Genomic DNA, 17,809 nt, shown 5'->3' with positions numbered 1-17,809 from the left:
CATAACATATAATTAGATTCATCAACAACCACGACAGAATAGTGAACTCTAACTGACTGCTCTTTGACGTGTTTACTCAATGGTGCAATGTATCCATAGAAGACAAATAGAATTTATGTGCAATAACTTTTTCCGCGAGTGTTTATTTGTTGGAGAGGAAGTGGACTTGTGCGGATTTGTGCTTGGGTTACTGGGTTTTCGTGTAGCGTTGGATTTGACAGGGTGCAACCAATCACAACACTGTGTTTGAATCGCTTCCAGCCTTTCAAAGGCTAGGTCCTCTTCTAAGCAAATACTAAAGGTTTATTTACTTACCATCTGGACGAAAGCAACAAATTAGGAGCAGCTGACACAAAAGCGTCCAGAACTCAGTCAACTGTGATGCCTCACAGCGAAATACTTGACAAACTAGATTCTAAATTACGTTGTTATACTTTGAGTCGCACGTACAGAAAATATAGGTTAATACGGACTTCATTTCGACCTATGTCAGTGTCCACAGATTGTGTTTGGATTATGCCTTTCAGCACCCTTCCAAAACCATGTTTTTTAAATGATCTAAAAGTTGCTTTTTGATGTGTGGCTGTTTTGCCGATGTTTCGTCAATGAAGAACAGCTAACGCTGGTTGTTTACTTTTGAGTTGGGTTCTTTGGTTTGTTTTGGTTTGTTGTTAAGCAGGACGGATATGTCTTGTGTTTTCACCACACGATTACTTTAGCTGATAAAAACCGTTAACTCAAAGCTCCTTTGCAGATACTTGATACTGAATTTTTGTTTTCGACATGATTAAGGGCCTATGCGCATGCCTAAAATAAAGGCAGGGGAAACAAAATCTCCTGTCACACGTTTTTGTTTTCAAACTACGAATCTTTCAGTACGAATGGGTCTTTCTATAATACTCATTTGAGGATCAATGGAAGTCTTCAGATATTGGGTCCCTTTGATCCCTTAGCTTACGTCAAATAAGTCATTAATCATCAAAGAGACTTACGATCCGTGAAGCCCCAGCCGCAATGCGAGATTTGGATGTCGTTGTCCTTTTCAACGTGTTGACAAAAATGGAAGATTTTTTTTAAAGTTGTCCGTGTTGTTTTTTCTTAACCGAACACGCGCGGTGGGTTTCGAAATGAAGGAGTAGAAATGAGGATGGAGGAGGAAGAAGCATTGTGTTTTAAACGTGGAAAGAAGAAGTAATTGGCCTAGGCTCATGTGTAATTATGCTGCACGTATATATATATATATAAAACTCTGTATGAACCGACAAATCGGATTTTCAATTGCCAAACGTAACCTTCAGAAAATAACTAATGTTTTAGGATTTACTGGTGTTTTAATACTACGGCAAACAAGCCACTGACACCAAGAGACATGAGGTACGCCGTGAATTCATTCGGCTCTGTTACGAACTTTACAGAAATCTTTGACACCAGATGCATCATTCATTGCTTGTTTGAAAGATCCACTTCTAAAAAGGCGGGTGTGAGTCGGCAGGCGAGTGTATTAGTCGGTTCCATGAGTGAGCTCTCGTCCTCTGCTACAGACGGACTGATAAGATAGGTCTTGACAGAGAGGCTTATTACTGCGTCGTGGCGCATGTGGAACTGATTTGAAGGTGTCAGGCTGCAATAAACGTGTCAGCTGCGCTGAGTGAAATACAGTGCTACACATCTTTGATCAGGTATGAATCAGCTCCTGAACCTATCGCTTGGCCACGATCAGTTTGCTCACATACGACCTGCTGTCTCAACCGTAAGAGATGCAGTAGGTTACGTGTGAGGATAGAAGAACGGCGCGCTGACAGTTCCAAGTTAGCGCTGGCCCAATAGGACCTTAGGGAGACAGAGGCAAGACACAGAGCATAGGAGGACAGGACGGATTACTGACATCGCGAACATGTCTAATCTACAGCACTTCATAACTTGGGCAATACTATACGGTGATTTATAGACTAGACGTATCATTGGATTTAATTCCACACGTTCTTAAATATCACGTTAATTCCTTTCGAGCAATAAACTGGTGAGGCAAGCAAGATTTATCTTCCTTAACGTGTGTTGGACAAGCTTGACAGAAACTAAGGAAAACTGTTTTGACGAATCAAAGAATCATAAATAAAATGTTTAAAAATGAAATACCATCCAGTTACAATGGGAAGTAAACTGGTAACACGTCGGAATTCCAATAAAATTGGAAACGCATTCTCATATTTCTAACATTACAACATATCTTGGTTTGATGTGGTGTGTAACGTAAATGTGGACCAACCCGCTCCTCCCTCGACCAATCAGAGTGAGATGCTACTCTACGCACGACGGTCTTGAGAATAAAAACTGACGAAAGTTTGTCAAAAAAAGTTAGTCCACATTGAAGATTCCTGTTCTCATATTCGAATTATAAGGTGATTACAACTTCTAAAGACCTGACAGATATAACTTTTCGTCAGGATTACGAATACCTATAGGTCCCGTCACGCATGCATGCCAATTTATTTAACCGAAGTTCGAAAGGATGGAGGACAGTTTGAATTCCCCCGCATCTCCAGTGGATAGCCTTACAACAAGTGAGGATGAATATGAACGCCAGCAAAGGCGATATGAACGGAAGAAGAGGCTTGGTAAAATGCAATACTACGAGAACAGCCCAGGATCAGTTAAACGGAGTAAAAAGTCCAGTCCTAGCGCGCAGTCGTACGAAGAACTTCAAAACCAGAGAGTGCTGGCGAACGTGCGGGAGAGACAGAGAACGCAGTCGCTCAACGAAGCCTTTGCGTCTTTACGGAAAATTATCCCCACGCTGCCATCTGACAAACTGAGCAAGATACAAACACTGAAGCTTGCCTCGAGATATATCGATTTCCTTTATCAGGTACTTCAAAGCGACGACATGGACAACAAGATGTCGAGTTGCAGTTACGTCGCGCACGAGAAACTCAGTTACGCGTTTTCGGTTTGGAGAATGGAAGGTGCCTGGGCAGTGTCTACCTCTCACTAATGTCAGGCAGTACCAGAGGGTATGTCTTAAAAATAAATAAATATAGAAATACTGTATTTGTTACTTCTTTCTGTCTTTTCAAAAAGTGAGTGAAATGGCGCGTTTTAAGTTGTTTGGTAGGGGACTTAGTGTGTATTACCGTATGGGGACATCCGAGTAGCAAAAGTATGCGCAACGGCACAACGGGATATTTTATGAAATAGTTCAACAAGGCACAATTTTAACATATTTAAATATAAGTAAATATCATCACAGGGCCAAAACCCCACACATAAGAACATTAAAATGGGACAGAACATGATATATTGGCAGATGTGAAGTTACAGTTGTTACAGCGAAGGTTACTGTCCGTTTGCACAAACTCTAAAACAAATAGGCCCTACAGAACTTGTAACATACAGAACTTATAGAACTTGTAACATTACGTGACATTCAATTTACTGTTAACGATGTGCAACAGTTAACGTTTTGTTTTTATTTACAGATACAAACGTCGGCAATGGCCTTAGTGCGAGGAGACTGACTCCAAACCCACAGGCTCATAGACAAAGTTCGATTACATGTTGGTTTTGCGACTTGGCCCTTTGGGTGTGACACTTCTGAAGTTCCTTTAACACACCATGACAACACGGACCAGCGGATCTCCTCTGATCATACACTTGCAAATATACGCACTCACACGCACCTACATGTATATTTTTTTGTTATCTCAGTTAAAATATTTTGGTATTTTAATGGTGTATATTTATTTTCTATACTTTTTGTATTACTTCCATAAAGTGTTTTGAAATTTGAGAACAATTCTATTTTTAAAAATCTTGATGTTTTGAGTATCCTGTACTCTCATGGTGCCTTTGTCGGTCAAATGCATTAATTAATGACAATGCTAAAATGTAGACATTTAATGGCTGTTTTCTCTGAAATAATTAAATATGCATCTTTAACATTTTCGGCTTCAATGAAGAATACTGAATGTACGAACGAAGCAACGTATGAAAACGATTTTTAGCATTTAGCAGTCATGACGTAATTTTCGCGAACTTCACCCAAGTCAAACTAGCATCTAGGGAAATTACGTTTTTATAGTAGACTTCTGTTGTGTTGACGAAGTATGACGTCAGAGCAGGTCAAACTAAGTCATTAGCAAAGAACGCTAGCGACGTATCTGTTGATTTTAACGGTTAACTGACAGTAAGCAGTAAGGCGACACTCGCTCTGTGCACACTGTTGAAACATCTATATTGAAACAGGTGAGCAACCTGTTAAAAGTCCGGTATGCGTTAGCTGTCTCAAGTCTGCAACCCTCTCCCTCCCGACCTGCAGAACGTGTAGACTGCTACTGCACGGCAGAGGTGTACAAAAACTCCGTTACTGTGCTGGAGTTTTCAGGTATCTGAACTGCACTGAAAGCGACATTTGTCACGTTTATGTGGTTGAAGTAGGATCTGGGACTAAGAGCTTGTGTGTGTGTGACGATTAAAGCAAATTAAATTTCACACAGGCATAAACTAAGAAAACACATCCGCCATACTTATAATATATTTAATTTTTTGTTCATATACAAATCTACTATTAACAGAACATGAAGTAAACACACAACTGTGTTGGAATCTTTGTAAAAAGAGCCACAAACTGATAGCAAATAATTCTGATCTTTAAGAATGCGATGTCAGCGGTCAACTGTACAGGCAACAACAACAATAACAAAAAAAAAACCCCACACACAAATAAACAAACCTACTAAAAATACATAAATAACAGCAATAAAAGTCACGAGTACAAGTATGGAAACATTTCATGACACAATTTTAGGAATGAGAGAGACGGGAAATAAATCCCACTAAAAATGGAAATGCCTCACAATTATTAGTTATTATTAATGACAATACCGGTGAAGGAATTTTCACTCGTAACGAAGTCAAACCAAACCCAGTGTCGGCATTTTTTATGCCAAAACAATATGGAAAACAAGATCGTTTCAGTGTAACAGAATTTTACGGCAGTTGCAAAGTGATCCAACCAATCTCAAAACTCTCTATCAGAGAAAAGACCACTTTATGGCCTGAGGCAAAAACAGGATGGAGTGATTTTCCATGTTAAACTATGGGCACGAGAAAGAAAAAAAAAAAGAGAGAGAGGAAAATAGAAAAAAGAACATGTAGTCTTATCACATAATTCATGCATTCTGTCTTTAACTGGTTACTGACAATTCATTTCATACGCATGCTGAGAAATCCACTAGATGTTTCAGTAACGTCAGAGTCACACGTTCTGTTTGTTTGTTTGTTTGTTTTAATGTAGTGGTACATAAAACGTCTCCCTCCAGTGCCGCCGTTAACGACTTGGAGCCGAGTTCAGAAATATTTTAAGATGAATAATAACCCTTTTGTCCAGTGAAAGTGGGAGAGGAAAAACCTAATATGCTTGTTTTTTGGGGTGTTTTTTTTGTCTGAGCAGAGGGTTGTACTGAGTCATATTGAACATCTGTTTTTTTGTGCGTTTTGTAATTTTGAAATTTCCAAAGCCGTGATTCAGTCGCTCTTGTAAAAGTTGTAACTGAAATGCCATGGGGGCCAGTGTCCAGTCGACCACTGGTTTGGTGGGGTTTGAGAAGTCTGCGTTTGGAGAGAAGCCTGACTGCCACAGTCAAACAAGATGCAAACTCACATGCTTTGGTCTTTTTTTTTGTATTTTTGTGTATTTTTTTGTCTACATCTTGAGAACATTATAATTTTGAAGATGACACTTTTTTCTGTTGACATACAGGTCATTATTTATATGAATAATTATATGTATATATATATATTATATGTATGTATGTATATAGGTTTTTGGCAAACGATGAGATCCTTACAGTGGAAGGTGAAGCAGAATAAGGCTATGCCATAGCTCTGAAACACTGGGCACTGGGCCCCTCACTGCTACTCAGTCTCACTGTTACAGGCAGCTGCCACCGCTGAAGCACGGCTACAGAAAAAAAACAGACAGACAAAAAGAATAAGAGGGAGGGGGGGGCAGGCTTTCATGTCAACAACACAGTTCCAAGTAAACATGCTGAGAATTCTGTTTTTCCATTTTGTTTTTGTTTGTTTGTTTTTTTTTTTCTTCTTCTTTCCTTTTTTCTTCTTTTTCTTTTTTTTTAAATCTCCTGTCTCCCCTTCTCAAGGTTTGCTCTCGTTTGTAGGCCACATGTTCATCCCTCCTGTCAAACAAGGAAAGAAACTCTTTTTTTAAAAAAAAAAAAAAAAGGGGGGAAAAAATGGATTTAAGGCATTGTTCCTTGGTATCCCTTCCCAACATCCACCTTGTCTCAGTAAAGGCACACATACTCTCTGTCCTTCTCAACCAGTGTCTAGGGGAGCGGTTAAAGTGGAGGTCCAGACTAAGTTCTCTGAACCGCGGTCACAAAGGCATTTCAATCATCCAGAGTGTCCATGCGTCCTCAGAGAAAGTTCTCCAGCATGCAGGAACTGCTCTCTCTGACAAATCAATCCAGCCGTCTGCCTCGGAGCGCAGACACAGATGGTAAAGCCGTCGTGTCACGTGGACTAGATGAGCTAAACGTTACCGGTCACCGTTTGGCTTTTGGACTTTTTTTTTTTTTTTTTTAATTTCTCCTTCTAAAGCTCTGTCTCTGTCTCTCTGGTAGAGAAATAAACGTCCTTTCTGACTGGAATACGTGCAGCGCTTGGCTTGGACGACAAGCCTGTTGATCTGTCGATGCCACTGCAGTGTAAAACTACCATGGGCCAGCCTGTGGGGCCAAGACCACGCCGCGTCAGATGATAACGAACTACAGTGCTAACGTCTCCACTCGGGCCTTTTGGGCCCTCTGAGGTTCCCTACTCGCTGTTCTCCTGACCACACGTCAGCCCCTCTCAGTGGGGGAGGTGGTCTGGGTGCAGACGAGGGGGGGGGGCAAAATGAAACAGATGTATAGACCCCAGATAGGCTCTTTAGTGTAAGGAGGTCACACATGGAGCCCTCGCACACAGTCTGCCTTTACAACGGAGGCTCCTCTTCCATGGGCTCATCCTCAGGCCTACGGGAGAACAGACACGGTTAAAGTATGCACGCACGCACGCACGCACACACACACACACACAGAGACAGACACACACATATATACACAAAAAATATATTTTGTGTGTATAAGTGTATAGGTATATGTGTGTGTATATTAAAAGAGATATTTTGTGTGTGTATTAATATAGATACGTGTGTGTTATATTAATATAGGTATGTGTGTGTATATTAATACAGATATTTTGTGTGTGTGTATTAATATAGGTATGTGAGAGAGTGAACCATGTTCCGGTTGTACTCAGTGTTCTCTTTCCTTGTCACTTTGCTGTCTCTGTTAACAGGGCAGGAGCAGGATCATTTAATACACTGATCTGAGCCAGGTCTGACTGAGACAGTCAAACACAAACACAGAGCGATCGTTTTCTGTGAATTCTCACATTGCTTTTGTATTCCACTCCAAAAATACACTTTGTCTACACATTGTACAGAGCAGGTGGTGTAAACACACTGTGATTGTGAGGGAAAAACAAAACAAAATAAAAACAGGTTTTGCATTTCCAGAAGGATCTGTCATGTGTAAACATAATTCTGTTTCCATAGTGAAGTCTAGCTTTTAGATTAATGGGACTTTATGCCCAATGAAACCTTTCAACTGCATTATGTTTTTAGTCAAATGTAGATTTAAACACTGAACCAAAAATCAAAACAGATCTCTTTATCTCTTTTGTGGGTCAGAAGGGCTGTTATCTTGTCTGGTAAGGACAAAATGACAGTGAAGTGGCAGAACTGATCTAGGATCAGTGAGAGCATAGCTGTAGTGTCCTTTGAGCTAACGCTGAGATGCAAAAACTGATTTAGGATCAGTGGGGCTGAGGCTGCCGTGGCCTACAAGCTGGAGGAATAGAAACCAGAGCACATGGCATTTCAAGGCTGGCAAGATGTTTGGAGGAGCCAGTGTTTTTCATAAGAGTTTCAAACTAACTGTTTAAGACTGAAAATGAGCACAGAGCCTAATTAAGATATTGGTCAAAGATGTTGTGCCCTTTGAAATGTGAGCTGAAATAAGACACAGCAGAGTCCCACAGTACCGTTTCTCCAGAGCGGCCACGGACAGAGAGGCCATGGCTGAGACTGTTTCACTCTCCTCAGAGTCAATGCACTGGGCCTCCAGCAGGGAGCAGTCCACCGTCGACATGCACCGCTGCGCCGAGCGCCAGTACTTACCTGCACACACAGAGAGAGGGAGAGAGAGAGAGAGAGAGAGAGAGAGAGAGAGACCAAGCAAAAGAGAGAGGGAAAAGGAAGAGTATGAGGGAAAGAGGGAAAAGCGAGAGGGACAGGGAGAAAGGGAGAGAAAGAAAGAGACAGAGACAGAGAGAGAGAGCAACATGTGAAGAAAAGGTCTGGTTGTGAGGGGTGTTTCACTAAGACACTGGGAAGAGGAATAAGTGTTAGCATTTACAGCACTTTACACTCACTCTGGGTTTCCAGAACTTTCTCCATAGAGCTCACAGCATTTGCATTGGGTCTTTGCTTCAAAACGTCCTGGGGGAGCGGCTCCATCTGCAAAACAAACACACACACACATACACACACACGCATATGCATGCAAACACACACACACACACGCACGCACGTACACACACACACACATGCACGCACACACATATGCACACACACACACGCACACACATACACGCATGCACGCACGCATATGCACGCAAACACACACACGCACACACGTACACACACACACGCACGCACACACACACACACGCACACACAAAGTACATATTTTCCTTAGCCTCTGGATGGATACTGGGAGTCAGTGGGTAGCACCCCAGGACTGTAATCCAGTCAGAACACAGAGAGCTTTGTGACTGATGTTAGATGTTGCCCAAAGGGAAGACACATGCAGGATGGAGAGCTTTGTGTGGACTTTTTTTTTCTCTTACCTCTATCCCCAGCAGAGCTGAAACACACGCCTCAGACGCATCACAGATGGCTGTGAGGTCGTGACCCCCCTCCAACGCCAGAACCACACGACCCCCAGCCAGACTCATCAGCTGTTTGGTCAAGTAGCCAAAACCTGTGACAGCGACGTGGCATGTTCAGACAGGTTTTAAATTTTGACAGGACCGAAGACATAACTGACACAGTACTGTACATTTCATCACGACTGGCGTAGGTCAGAACCTGTTTTCCATAATGCTTTCAGATCAGACGACAGCCGCCCTCAGAGACTCTGAAGGCTGTGCCTGTATCAGCAGCTCTGGCAGTTAAACATGTGAGTTAACAGACTCTACTGAGCATTAAGACAGTGTTTTACGTCCTGCCATGGAAAGACTGAGCAGTGTGATTCACTCCACTGAACTTTAACTGAGACATGGTGATCAGTGGATCACTACAGTCAGGGCTGTCTGTGTGTCTGTGTGTGTGTGTGTGCAGCTGCACTCAAATGGACAGTCGCCTGAGAATCCAGTGCTGGAATGGGGAGGTACTGAATGAGGAGGTGAAAGTCCAGTACTCACATTTGGATGTGAGTTTGTAGCCTCCTAATGGAGGTGGATGTCCCTCCACTGCGTCAAAGCCGGCAGAGACCAGGACCACGTCAGGGGCAAACTCATTGGCAATGGGCATCACCACCGTCCTACAGACGAGAACAGTCACATCATTACTGAGGACAATTTTACTCACTGGACTAAAACACAGCGATTCATTCAGCAAACAAGAGGCAAAAGCAACGCTAAATTCCTCAACCATCATCTTTTCATTTGCTTTAGTGTGCATCCTGGCCATTACCTGATAATGATTCGACTTAATCACAGACCACTGATCACCTCAAAATGTGATTAATACGACCATACATCAGTCAGTCTTTAAGTCTATTATAACCATTGTTATGAGACGCAATGTCTTTTCTCGCCTGCCACCTGAGACAACTGATAGTCCTGATAGTCCTCTTTATTATTAATTAGTATTTTTTATTATTATTATTATTATTATTATTAGCCTTGGCTGAAAGAATGTTAAAGGGTGTTTCATACCTGATAAATAAGCACATTCTAATTCATTATTGTGAGAAATGACTGCTCTTTCACTGATATCCTGATGCATTTCAGACCATACTTCTTTCTCTCTTTCATGTTTTTTTTTTTTCCAGGTTTTGCACGGGTCAATTTATGGGCTTTGGTAAAGGCAGTAATGAGATGCTTCACTTCCTCTCCTGCGGTTGTGATCTGTTCCATTATGGTTCCATCACAAAGCATGTGCACTCAACTGATTCAAAACGAGCTGTTTTAAGGCGACTGTAATTTCACGGTGGGAGACGGGGGGAAAACCATATCTGCGTCACAGCTGCCCGACGGCTGATGGGGACCAGTACACTGATCCGTGGGGCAGTGGTTTAACTGGCTGAGTTGTGTTAGTGCAGATCATCAGACACAAAGACTTGCTGTCATCGCGACCCACAACGGCGAATTTGCTTCAGATTGTTCTAGAAAGAACATCAAATTAATACAGCGTCTTTGTTACGACACGATTCACGCTTTCAAGTCTTTCTGTTCCTGGGTCGCGCAGGAAGTCACAGTTAGCCCTCAGGCAGAGGCGACTTCTCCGAACATTTCAACCCTTTGTGGCGAAACTAAAAATCGGTCCATCAGCTTTTGTAAGACATGCTGAGATCAATAGCACAGTCACTGAATTAAAGTGGCCTGTGTCTATTTTGAGCACCGTCAGTGACCTCAGACAGAGGAAAGACCAGCGGGCCATCGTTTCATCCCCGAACAGGGGTTAACACGTAAAGCACTCTGTCAAAACGGTTTCAGACAGATCGCCTGACAAAGCACAGAGAACAAAAAAAAAAAAAATGTTGAAGGAACAAAAAGAGGCAGAAAAAGAAGAAGAGAAAAAAAAAGACTTCAAAGAGCTGTCAGCTGGAGTTGGAGGAGAGCTGGTTCAGATTAGACTTCATTCTTTTTCTTTTCTCTCTCTCTTTCTTTTCTTTTTTTTTTTTTTGTAACTTATGGCCAGAGAGACTGCTTCTCATTAAATACAATGGTCCAATCTTTCCTTTCTCTCTCTCTCTCTCTGTTCATGGAGAGCCTGAAGCACTATAAATGTGAGCTAATGGTTTTGTATCAACAGCAAAAGTTTTTTTTTTGTTTTTTTTTTTTTAAAGATGCTTGACACGACGTGTGTATGAGAACGTGAGAGACAGAGAAAGGGGAACGATTCATTCCCATGTTACTTAAGTAATCGATTATGTTTAACGAGGTTAAGAACTGTGACAGAACTGCCTGGAACTGTTAATCAACAATTATCACATCACATTTCCCTCTCACGTCTGATATATATATATATATATATATAAAACAAACTTGTCTTACAAAGGTAATCCTATTGCACAGGTTATTTATTTCCACAGACGTAAACAGAATCACAGTGTGGATGTCCACACTGTTACAGTTATCCCTCAGAAGGCTTGGACTTGTTCTCTTTTACAGCGAAACTGTTTTGTCCCGTGTCACGCAATGCTCCATCCAACGCAAAACGGCCTAAAAAAAAAAAGCCCTGCAGTGTTTAGTTCTACAGGGACGGGGAGGGGGGAAGAGAAAGCCAAGCTGGTCCTGCTATACCATTCATTCCCAGCGCGCTGTATAATAAATGCACAGGGGAACGGGGGTAAACGTCTGGGGGGAGTACGTAAGGACAAACGCTTTATTAAATGGTTTTCTAAATGCACGCTGTCCTGCCAAACAGCCTTAACATCTCATTTGATTCGGTTTAATAGCCGGGATCAGGTTTACTCATATCTGTCAGTGTCTAGTCCTTTGGCAGAGAGATCCTGGGTATTCCGGGGCTTCAAAGCCAAGACGTACCGTTGGCCAAAACACTTCTGACGTTGGAGTTAACCTCCATGTGGCGTGCAGGGGACGACGAAGAGGTCTGATGGACAGGCCAAATGCATCCTCTCGCCGAGCGTGTTCAAAAACACATGCCAGACTTGGGAAAGGTTTCCTGCGCTCGAGAGCCAAACCTGATGGACGTATTTGACTTTGAAGACTTTTTGTGAAACCGATACTTCCTCACTGAAGACGCCGTGCACTAGGTCCAGGAAAAACTCGACTGTGCCCAAGAGTTTCATATTCAGGAGGGCGGACTAGTCAGGACAGCCAATCATCTTTCATCTTTATCACCCTCATACTGAAAAAAACCTTTCTGGACATTAGAAGTAGTCTAACATATGAGCTGATTAATACCATTAGATGATCAAACAGCATCAGCAGGTCGTCAGCAGAGATGGTCTCGTATATGAAACTGTGTGAAACGGAGCACCTACGATTAATATTAATGTAGTGAAAGCAACAGTCCGGCCCATCGTAGTGTTATTACCGTGTTATAACTGACAATTACTACATAACGACAATTATTCTTGGTCTGTGATGACTGAGCAGTCAGGGCTGGCTGTGATGACGGTGACTGATCCTGTCTGTTCCTCATTTAGCTGCCCCGTCATGTCCAAGCGGTACAGCCCAGCCTGGCAGTGACCACGGTACCAAAGCACTGCCGTACTTGCCTGTGTGTGCAAGACTTCACAGTTACAGCTGCAATTCATCTCCCTCAAGCCTCCATCACACACACACAGCTAATGGACTCACAGTGTCTATGGTCCAGCTGGGCACTCTGACACTGCGGTATACTGTCAGCTTCGGTATACCGTCAGGTTCGGTATACCGTCAGGTTGTAATGCAGACAGCGCTCACGTTGTAACAGCCTACAGAACACCCGTCACGCTCTCACACCTTCTCTACGGCTACTCAACACTAACTACAGAGTGTCAGATGCTTCAGTGGTGTTTGCTGCTGAAAGCCTGTTTGTCTGCTTTAGCAGTTTACTAAAGCACTTGTTTACTATAGCACCTGCACCACCTGGACCCTACAGAATCCACTGTGTTTTTCCACTGAAATAAGTTGCACTTTGACCCGGGAAGACAGTGGTTGGTAGTGAGCTGCTGTCTGATTTGTCAGGTGACTGATGTGTGTATGGGAGCTCTGGGGATTTCTACCTGAAGGCGGCCAGGTATTCAGCATCACCCATGGGGGGGTCCAGACCGCCGGTAAACGCCATGTTAACATTAAAACCCACTCCTGGACCACTGCCCACCTGTGCAGGAGAGGAGGTGAAACAGAGACAGTCAGAGACACACACACACACCCCCATACACACAAAACATCTACATAAATTCATGCCATGCTGACGTACTGTGATCAGTGCTTGACACTGTTGACACTCGAGTTTTTTATAAAGTCTTTTATAAACCCATTGAACACTGATGCTGACCATGTTTAGATCTCTTTAACTCCACTGTAATACTAAACATTTAAGCACTGGCATGAAAGTGATCTCTGCCTCTTCTCTCCTACCTCCTCAGGTGCTCCACTGCCTGGGAAAAAGTTCCCGTCGTCATAGCGATGAAGAGAAATGTATAGAACGTTGGGGTCATCATAGAATGCCTGTTGTGTTCCGTTACCATGGTGAACATCCTGATAGAGAATTTACCACAACAAACAAATAAACAAATATTCAGTTTGGCTGTATATACATATATGTGTATATATGTACACACACACACACACACACACATATATATACACACACACACACACACACATACATATATACACATACACACACACACACACACAAACACAAACACACACATACGTGTGTGTGTGTGTGTGTGTGTGTGTGTATGTGTGTGTCAGTGTCACTGGAACAGACACAAAGCAATCACAAAATGGGAAAAAAACTTCGATTTGAACAGAGGTGAAAATCATTTTATCCTCATGATTTCTGCTGTGAAGTTCTGAGATGCTTCAATACTGGACAAGGCTTCGTAAACAAAGCTTCACTCACCCAGTCAACAATCAGGATTTTGCTGACATTGAGCCTCTGTTGTAGGAGTTTGGCTGCTATGGCAACAGAGTTGAAGTAACAGAATCCCCTGACAGTGGATAAAAAAGAGAATTACAAAAGCCCTTACATAGGGCCCTGTACACTAATCACTGCAGGACCACTGGTTTGGACATTATTGTGTGATATTATTCAGTTAATCTAGTTCTCTTCATTATTCTGAGTACTGGAGCACGAGCAGCTTACACAGTCATTTATCAGAACTTGCAGTAAAGTACCTGAGGTAATATATGACTAAAGAAATCAAATTCTCGGTACAAAACAACTCTAAACTGGTTTAATAAAAACAGACCAAAACAGTAAATCAGTCTAATAGAAACGGACAAAAACAGAGCTGGTGACCTCATTATTGTCACGTCACTCAGGAAGCCTCTGTGTTCTTTCCTCATAGACTCTGATGATTCACACAAGCAAAGAAAACAAAAGAAAGAGAGAGAGAGAGAGAGAGAGAAATGAACAAACTCACATGGGAGTGCTCTCTTCTGCGTGGTGTCCGGGCGGCCGAACCACGGCAAAACCATTCTGTATGAAAAGTCACAGTTAAACAAACCAACAAACAAACAAACAAACAAAACCCTATGACAGTCATGCTTGTATAAGCAGCACACACTGACTCAGTAAAACTCATATAAGGTTACACTGTAGAGTTTACCAAATACATGGATGAGTATAAAATTGACAGTCTGTCTCCACACTCAGAGACAGAGCAGGAAATAGAACGAAAGCCAGGATGACACGAATTCACAAACACGTTAATTAAACTTCAAAAGAAATTCATTAATCAGCTAATTAAGACGTTTGATCTAAACATTTGGTCTGAACAGGTTGCTTGTGTCTCATTGGTAAAAATGAAGCACCCACATGTAAATAAGTGAGACGTTGGCAGTGGAATAAAGCTCGGTCAACACTGACCTCTACTGAGAGTGAGAGACACAGACAGATGACACGACTACAGCAGACAGGATGAAGAGAGAGAGAGACACAGAGGGAGTGATGGGAGGAAAGAGAGAGAGAGACAGAGGGAGTGAACGGAGGATAGAGAGAGAGAGACAGAGGGAGTGAACGGAGGAGAGAGAGAGAGAGACAGAGGGAGTGATCGGAGGAGAGAGAGAGAGAAAGAGACAGAGGGAGTGAACGGAGGATAGAGAGAGAGAGAGAGAGAGACAGAGGGAGTGAATGGAGGAAAGAGAGAGAGAGAGAGAGACAGAGGGAGTGATCGGAGGATAGAGAGAGAGAGAGAGAGACAGAGGGAGTGAACGGAGGATAGAGAGAGAGAGAGAGAGAGACAGAGGGAGTGATCGGAGGATAGAGAGGGAGAGAGAGACAGAGGGAGTGAACGGAGGATAGAGAGAGAGAGAGAGAGACAGAGGGAGTGATCGGAGGATAGAGAGGGAGAGAGAGACAGAGGGAGTGAACGGAGGATAGAGAGAGAGAGAGAGAGAGAGAGAGACAGAGGGAGTGAATGGAGGAAAGAGAGAGAGAGAGAGAGACAGAGGGAGTGATCGGAGGATAGAGAGAGAGAGAGAGAGACAGAGGGAGTGATCGGAGGATAGAGAGGGAGAGAGAGACAGAGGGAGTGAACGGAGGATAGAGAGAGAGAGAGAGAGACAGAGGGAGTGAACAGAGGATAGAGAGGGAGAGAGAGACAGAGGGAGTGATCGGAGGATAGAGAGAGAGAGAGAGAGAGAGAGACAGAGGGAGTGAACAGAGGATAGAGAGGGAGGAGGACGAGGCCTTTTGTTTGTTCTCACGGTGTGGAGGGGCAAAGGCTGAAAACAGACTCACCTTGAGTTCTCCAGTTGCCACTTTGAAGACGAGCTCAATCACAGAACCGACAGCTAAACGGGCCGCACTGGAAGAGTGGACCTCATTCCAGATAGTGTCACTGTCCACCTACACACACACACACACACACACACACACACACACACACACACACACAGAAATGTAAATATAATCAGGGTGGATGAGCAGCGACTCTGTTATGTGTTGTATTTGCCATCTTTATGGATCTTCTCTACAGATGATCTTTATTCCTACATAAAAAACCCATAGCAAGACTCTCTCATACCACACACACACACGCCCGCATGTGCACACGCACACCCACAATCACAATCACATATACACACATACACCATACCTACTCACATGCACACGCACACACAGAGAAAGAAAGCTCACCCCGATGCCTCCACAGGGCAGTCTGACGAACATGGTTAAAACCGAGCCTATGGAGGAGAGACAGAGAGAGAGACAGATAAAGAAAAAACAATACAGGCAAAAACATGATAACACATTCAGTGTGAACTCAGGCTGAACACTGCGTTAATGAGGTGCGTGTTGATGCTGCTGATGAGAAAAATCCAGACACAGAGACCTGACTGTAAGATGTAAGCAGATCTCATTATGGGTTGTGAGAGTCAGAGATGAGAGCGTGCGTGTGTGTGTGTGTGCGCTTACTGTCCAGTTTCTGGCGGAGTGGGTTAGTTCCATACAGCAGGACATGAGCCTCTGAGTGAACAGACTGCAGCTCCTCCAGTGTGGCCTTCCTTCCCCGGATACACTGACACACACACAGACACACGTACGCGCACACACGGAGAGAGAAAGAGAGAGAGACTCAGGTAAACATGCATTAAATAAGGACATAACACATGTATAAACTGTAACCTGTGCACAGTTACGTATCTTTACCCTGTACTGCCAGTACACTGGTTATCTCACTCCTTATATACATGGTCAAAAACACAGCAAAATAGAGCTGTTTGTACCCCTAGTCTTCATAATATACCCCTAAAAACACTTATTCATAGAAAAGACCTCATATGAAATAGAAGTGCGTCTGTGTGAGAGAGTGAGAAATCAGGGAGCTTCAGTAGGTTACACTGCCCCCTGCTGGTCAAACGCTTACACTGTAAAAAAACCAAACAAACCTAAAAACCTTCAGAGTTCAGACTGCTCAGGATGATGATACTGTGGACACTGTCGTATTTTGACACACACTGTACATTTGACAGCTTCAGCTGAACTCTAACAGTGTCTGTATGATCCCCACAGAGAAGTGGAGATTACACCAACACCTCTTCAGTGTTGTAAATCAACACTCTTAAGAGTACCTGCAATTCCGAAGAGTAAACAGGTCATTTTAACACCCTGGGTGTTAGAGTTATGGGCACTGGATGATGTTGATGTTGTTTAACTCTCAGAATATATTTTACAAGAAGAAGAAGAAGTACTTTATTTGGTCACACACACACTGAGCAGTGAGCAGTGAAATGCAGCCTCCACATTTAACCCATCCTATACACCAGTGAGCACACACACACACACACAAACTAGGAGCAGCCGCGGGTGCCCTGGGGACTAACTCCAGGTCTTTTGGCCAGTGCCTCGGTTGACACACAGTGACCTAGCACACATGTCTTTGATGGTGGGAAGAGCACCCAGAGGTAACCCACACAAACACGGGGAGAACATGCAAACTCCACACAGAAAGGACCTGGGACGGTCGGGATTCGAACCCTTCTTGCTGTGAGGCAACAGCGCTAACCACTGAGCCACCGCAAAGCCCGCAAATCAACTCATGCTGCACATGTTCAGAGGATGCCTGTCAGACTAATTAGTGTGTGTTCTGGGATGAGACACACGTATATGTAAAATACTTATCTGACCAAAGGCTTATTCTCTGAGACAGGAGAGCCTGGCCAAATGTCCACACCGTTCAATATGACATCAGTTTAGAATCGTTTCTCCTGAACAGTTTTGACTTTTGGCTTCAGCTATCTGTCTAACTGAGAAATCCTGTCTCGTGGA

The 17,809-nt window shown here is 43.2% G+C and overlaps 2 protein-coding genes across 2 annotated transcripts in view; one reads left to right on the top strand and one right to left on the bottom strand.

Annotated features, from left to right (window-relative positions):
• Window positions 1–1,147: 1,147 nt before the first annotated feature.
• Window positions 1,148–2,992, top strand: LOC115818906 (twist-related protein 2-like). Its single transcript, XM_030782405.1, has 2 exons — window positions 1,148–1,167; window positions 2,509–2,992. Exons 1-2 carry the CDS (start codon window positions 1,148–1,150, stop codon window positions 2,990–2,992), a joined length of 504 nt encoding a protein of 167 aa, XP_030638265.1.
• A 4,002-nt stretch (window positions 2,993–6,994) lies between these two features.
• The window catches only part of LOC115818373 (histone deacetylase 4-like), a 100,037-nt gene continuing 89,222 nt past the window's right edge, over window positions 6,995–17,809 (bottom strand). Inside the window, exons 18-29 of the mRNA XM_030781733.1 lie at window positions 16,457–16,559; window positions 16,178–16,224; window positions 15,779–15,886; window positions 14,460–14,515; window positions 13,937–14,024; window positions 13,444–13,563; window positions 13,086–13,183; window positions 9,550–9,668; window positions 8,974–9,107; window positions 8,497–8,581; window positions 8,107–8,242; window positions 6,995–7,034 (exon numbers count right to left, since the gene is read on the bottom strand). Of these exons, the coding sequence (XP_030637593.1) occupies window positions 6,995–7,034; window positions 8,107–8,242; window positions 8,497–8,581; window positions 8,974–9,107; window positions 9,550–9,668; window positions 13,086–13,183; window positions 13,444–13,563; window positions 13,937–14,024; window positions 14,460–14,515; window positions 15,779–15,886; window positions 16,178–16,224; window positions 16,457–16,559 (1,134 nt within the window). The remainder of the gene's footprint in view (window positions 7,035–8,106; window positions 8,243–8,496; window positions 8,582–8,973; window positions 9,108–9,549; window positions 9,669–13,085; window positions 13,184–13,443; window positions 13,564–13,936; window positions 14,025–14,459; window positions 14,516–15,778; window positions 15,887–16,177; window positions 16,225–16,456; window positions 16,560–17,809) is intronic.

This window comes from Chanos chanos, chromosome 8 (assembly GCF_902362185.1).
Source record: "Chanos chanos chromosome 8, fChaCha1.1, whole genome shotgun sequence".
NCBI lineage: Eukaryota > Metazoa > Chordata > Actinopteri > Gonorynchiformes > Chanidae > Chanos > Chanos chanos.
This window is presented reverse-complemented; position numbering and strand designations above follow the sequence as displayed.

Excerpts from the sequence above, each read along its gene's own strand:
- LOC115818906 (XM_030782405.1), top strand. The coding sequence starts at position 1,148 with ATGGAGGAGGAAGAAGCATT. Across the intron at positions 1,168-2,508 it reads ATGGAGGAGGAAGAAGCATT|GATGGAGGACAGTTTGAATT; the intron begins GTGTTTTAAACG and ends GAAGTTCGAAAG.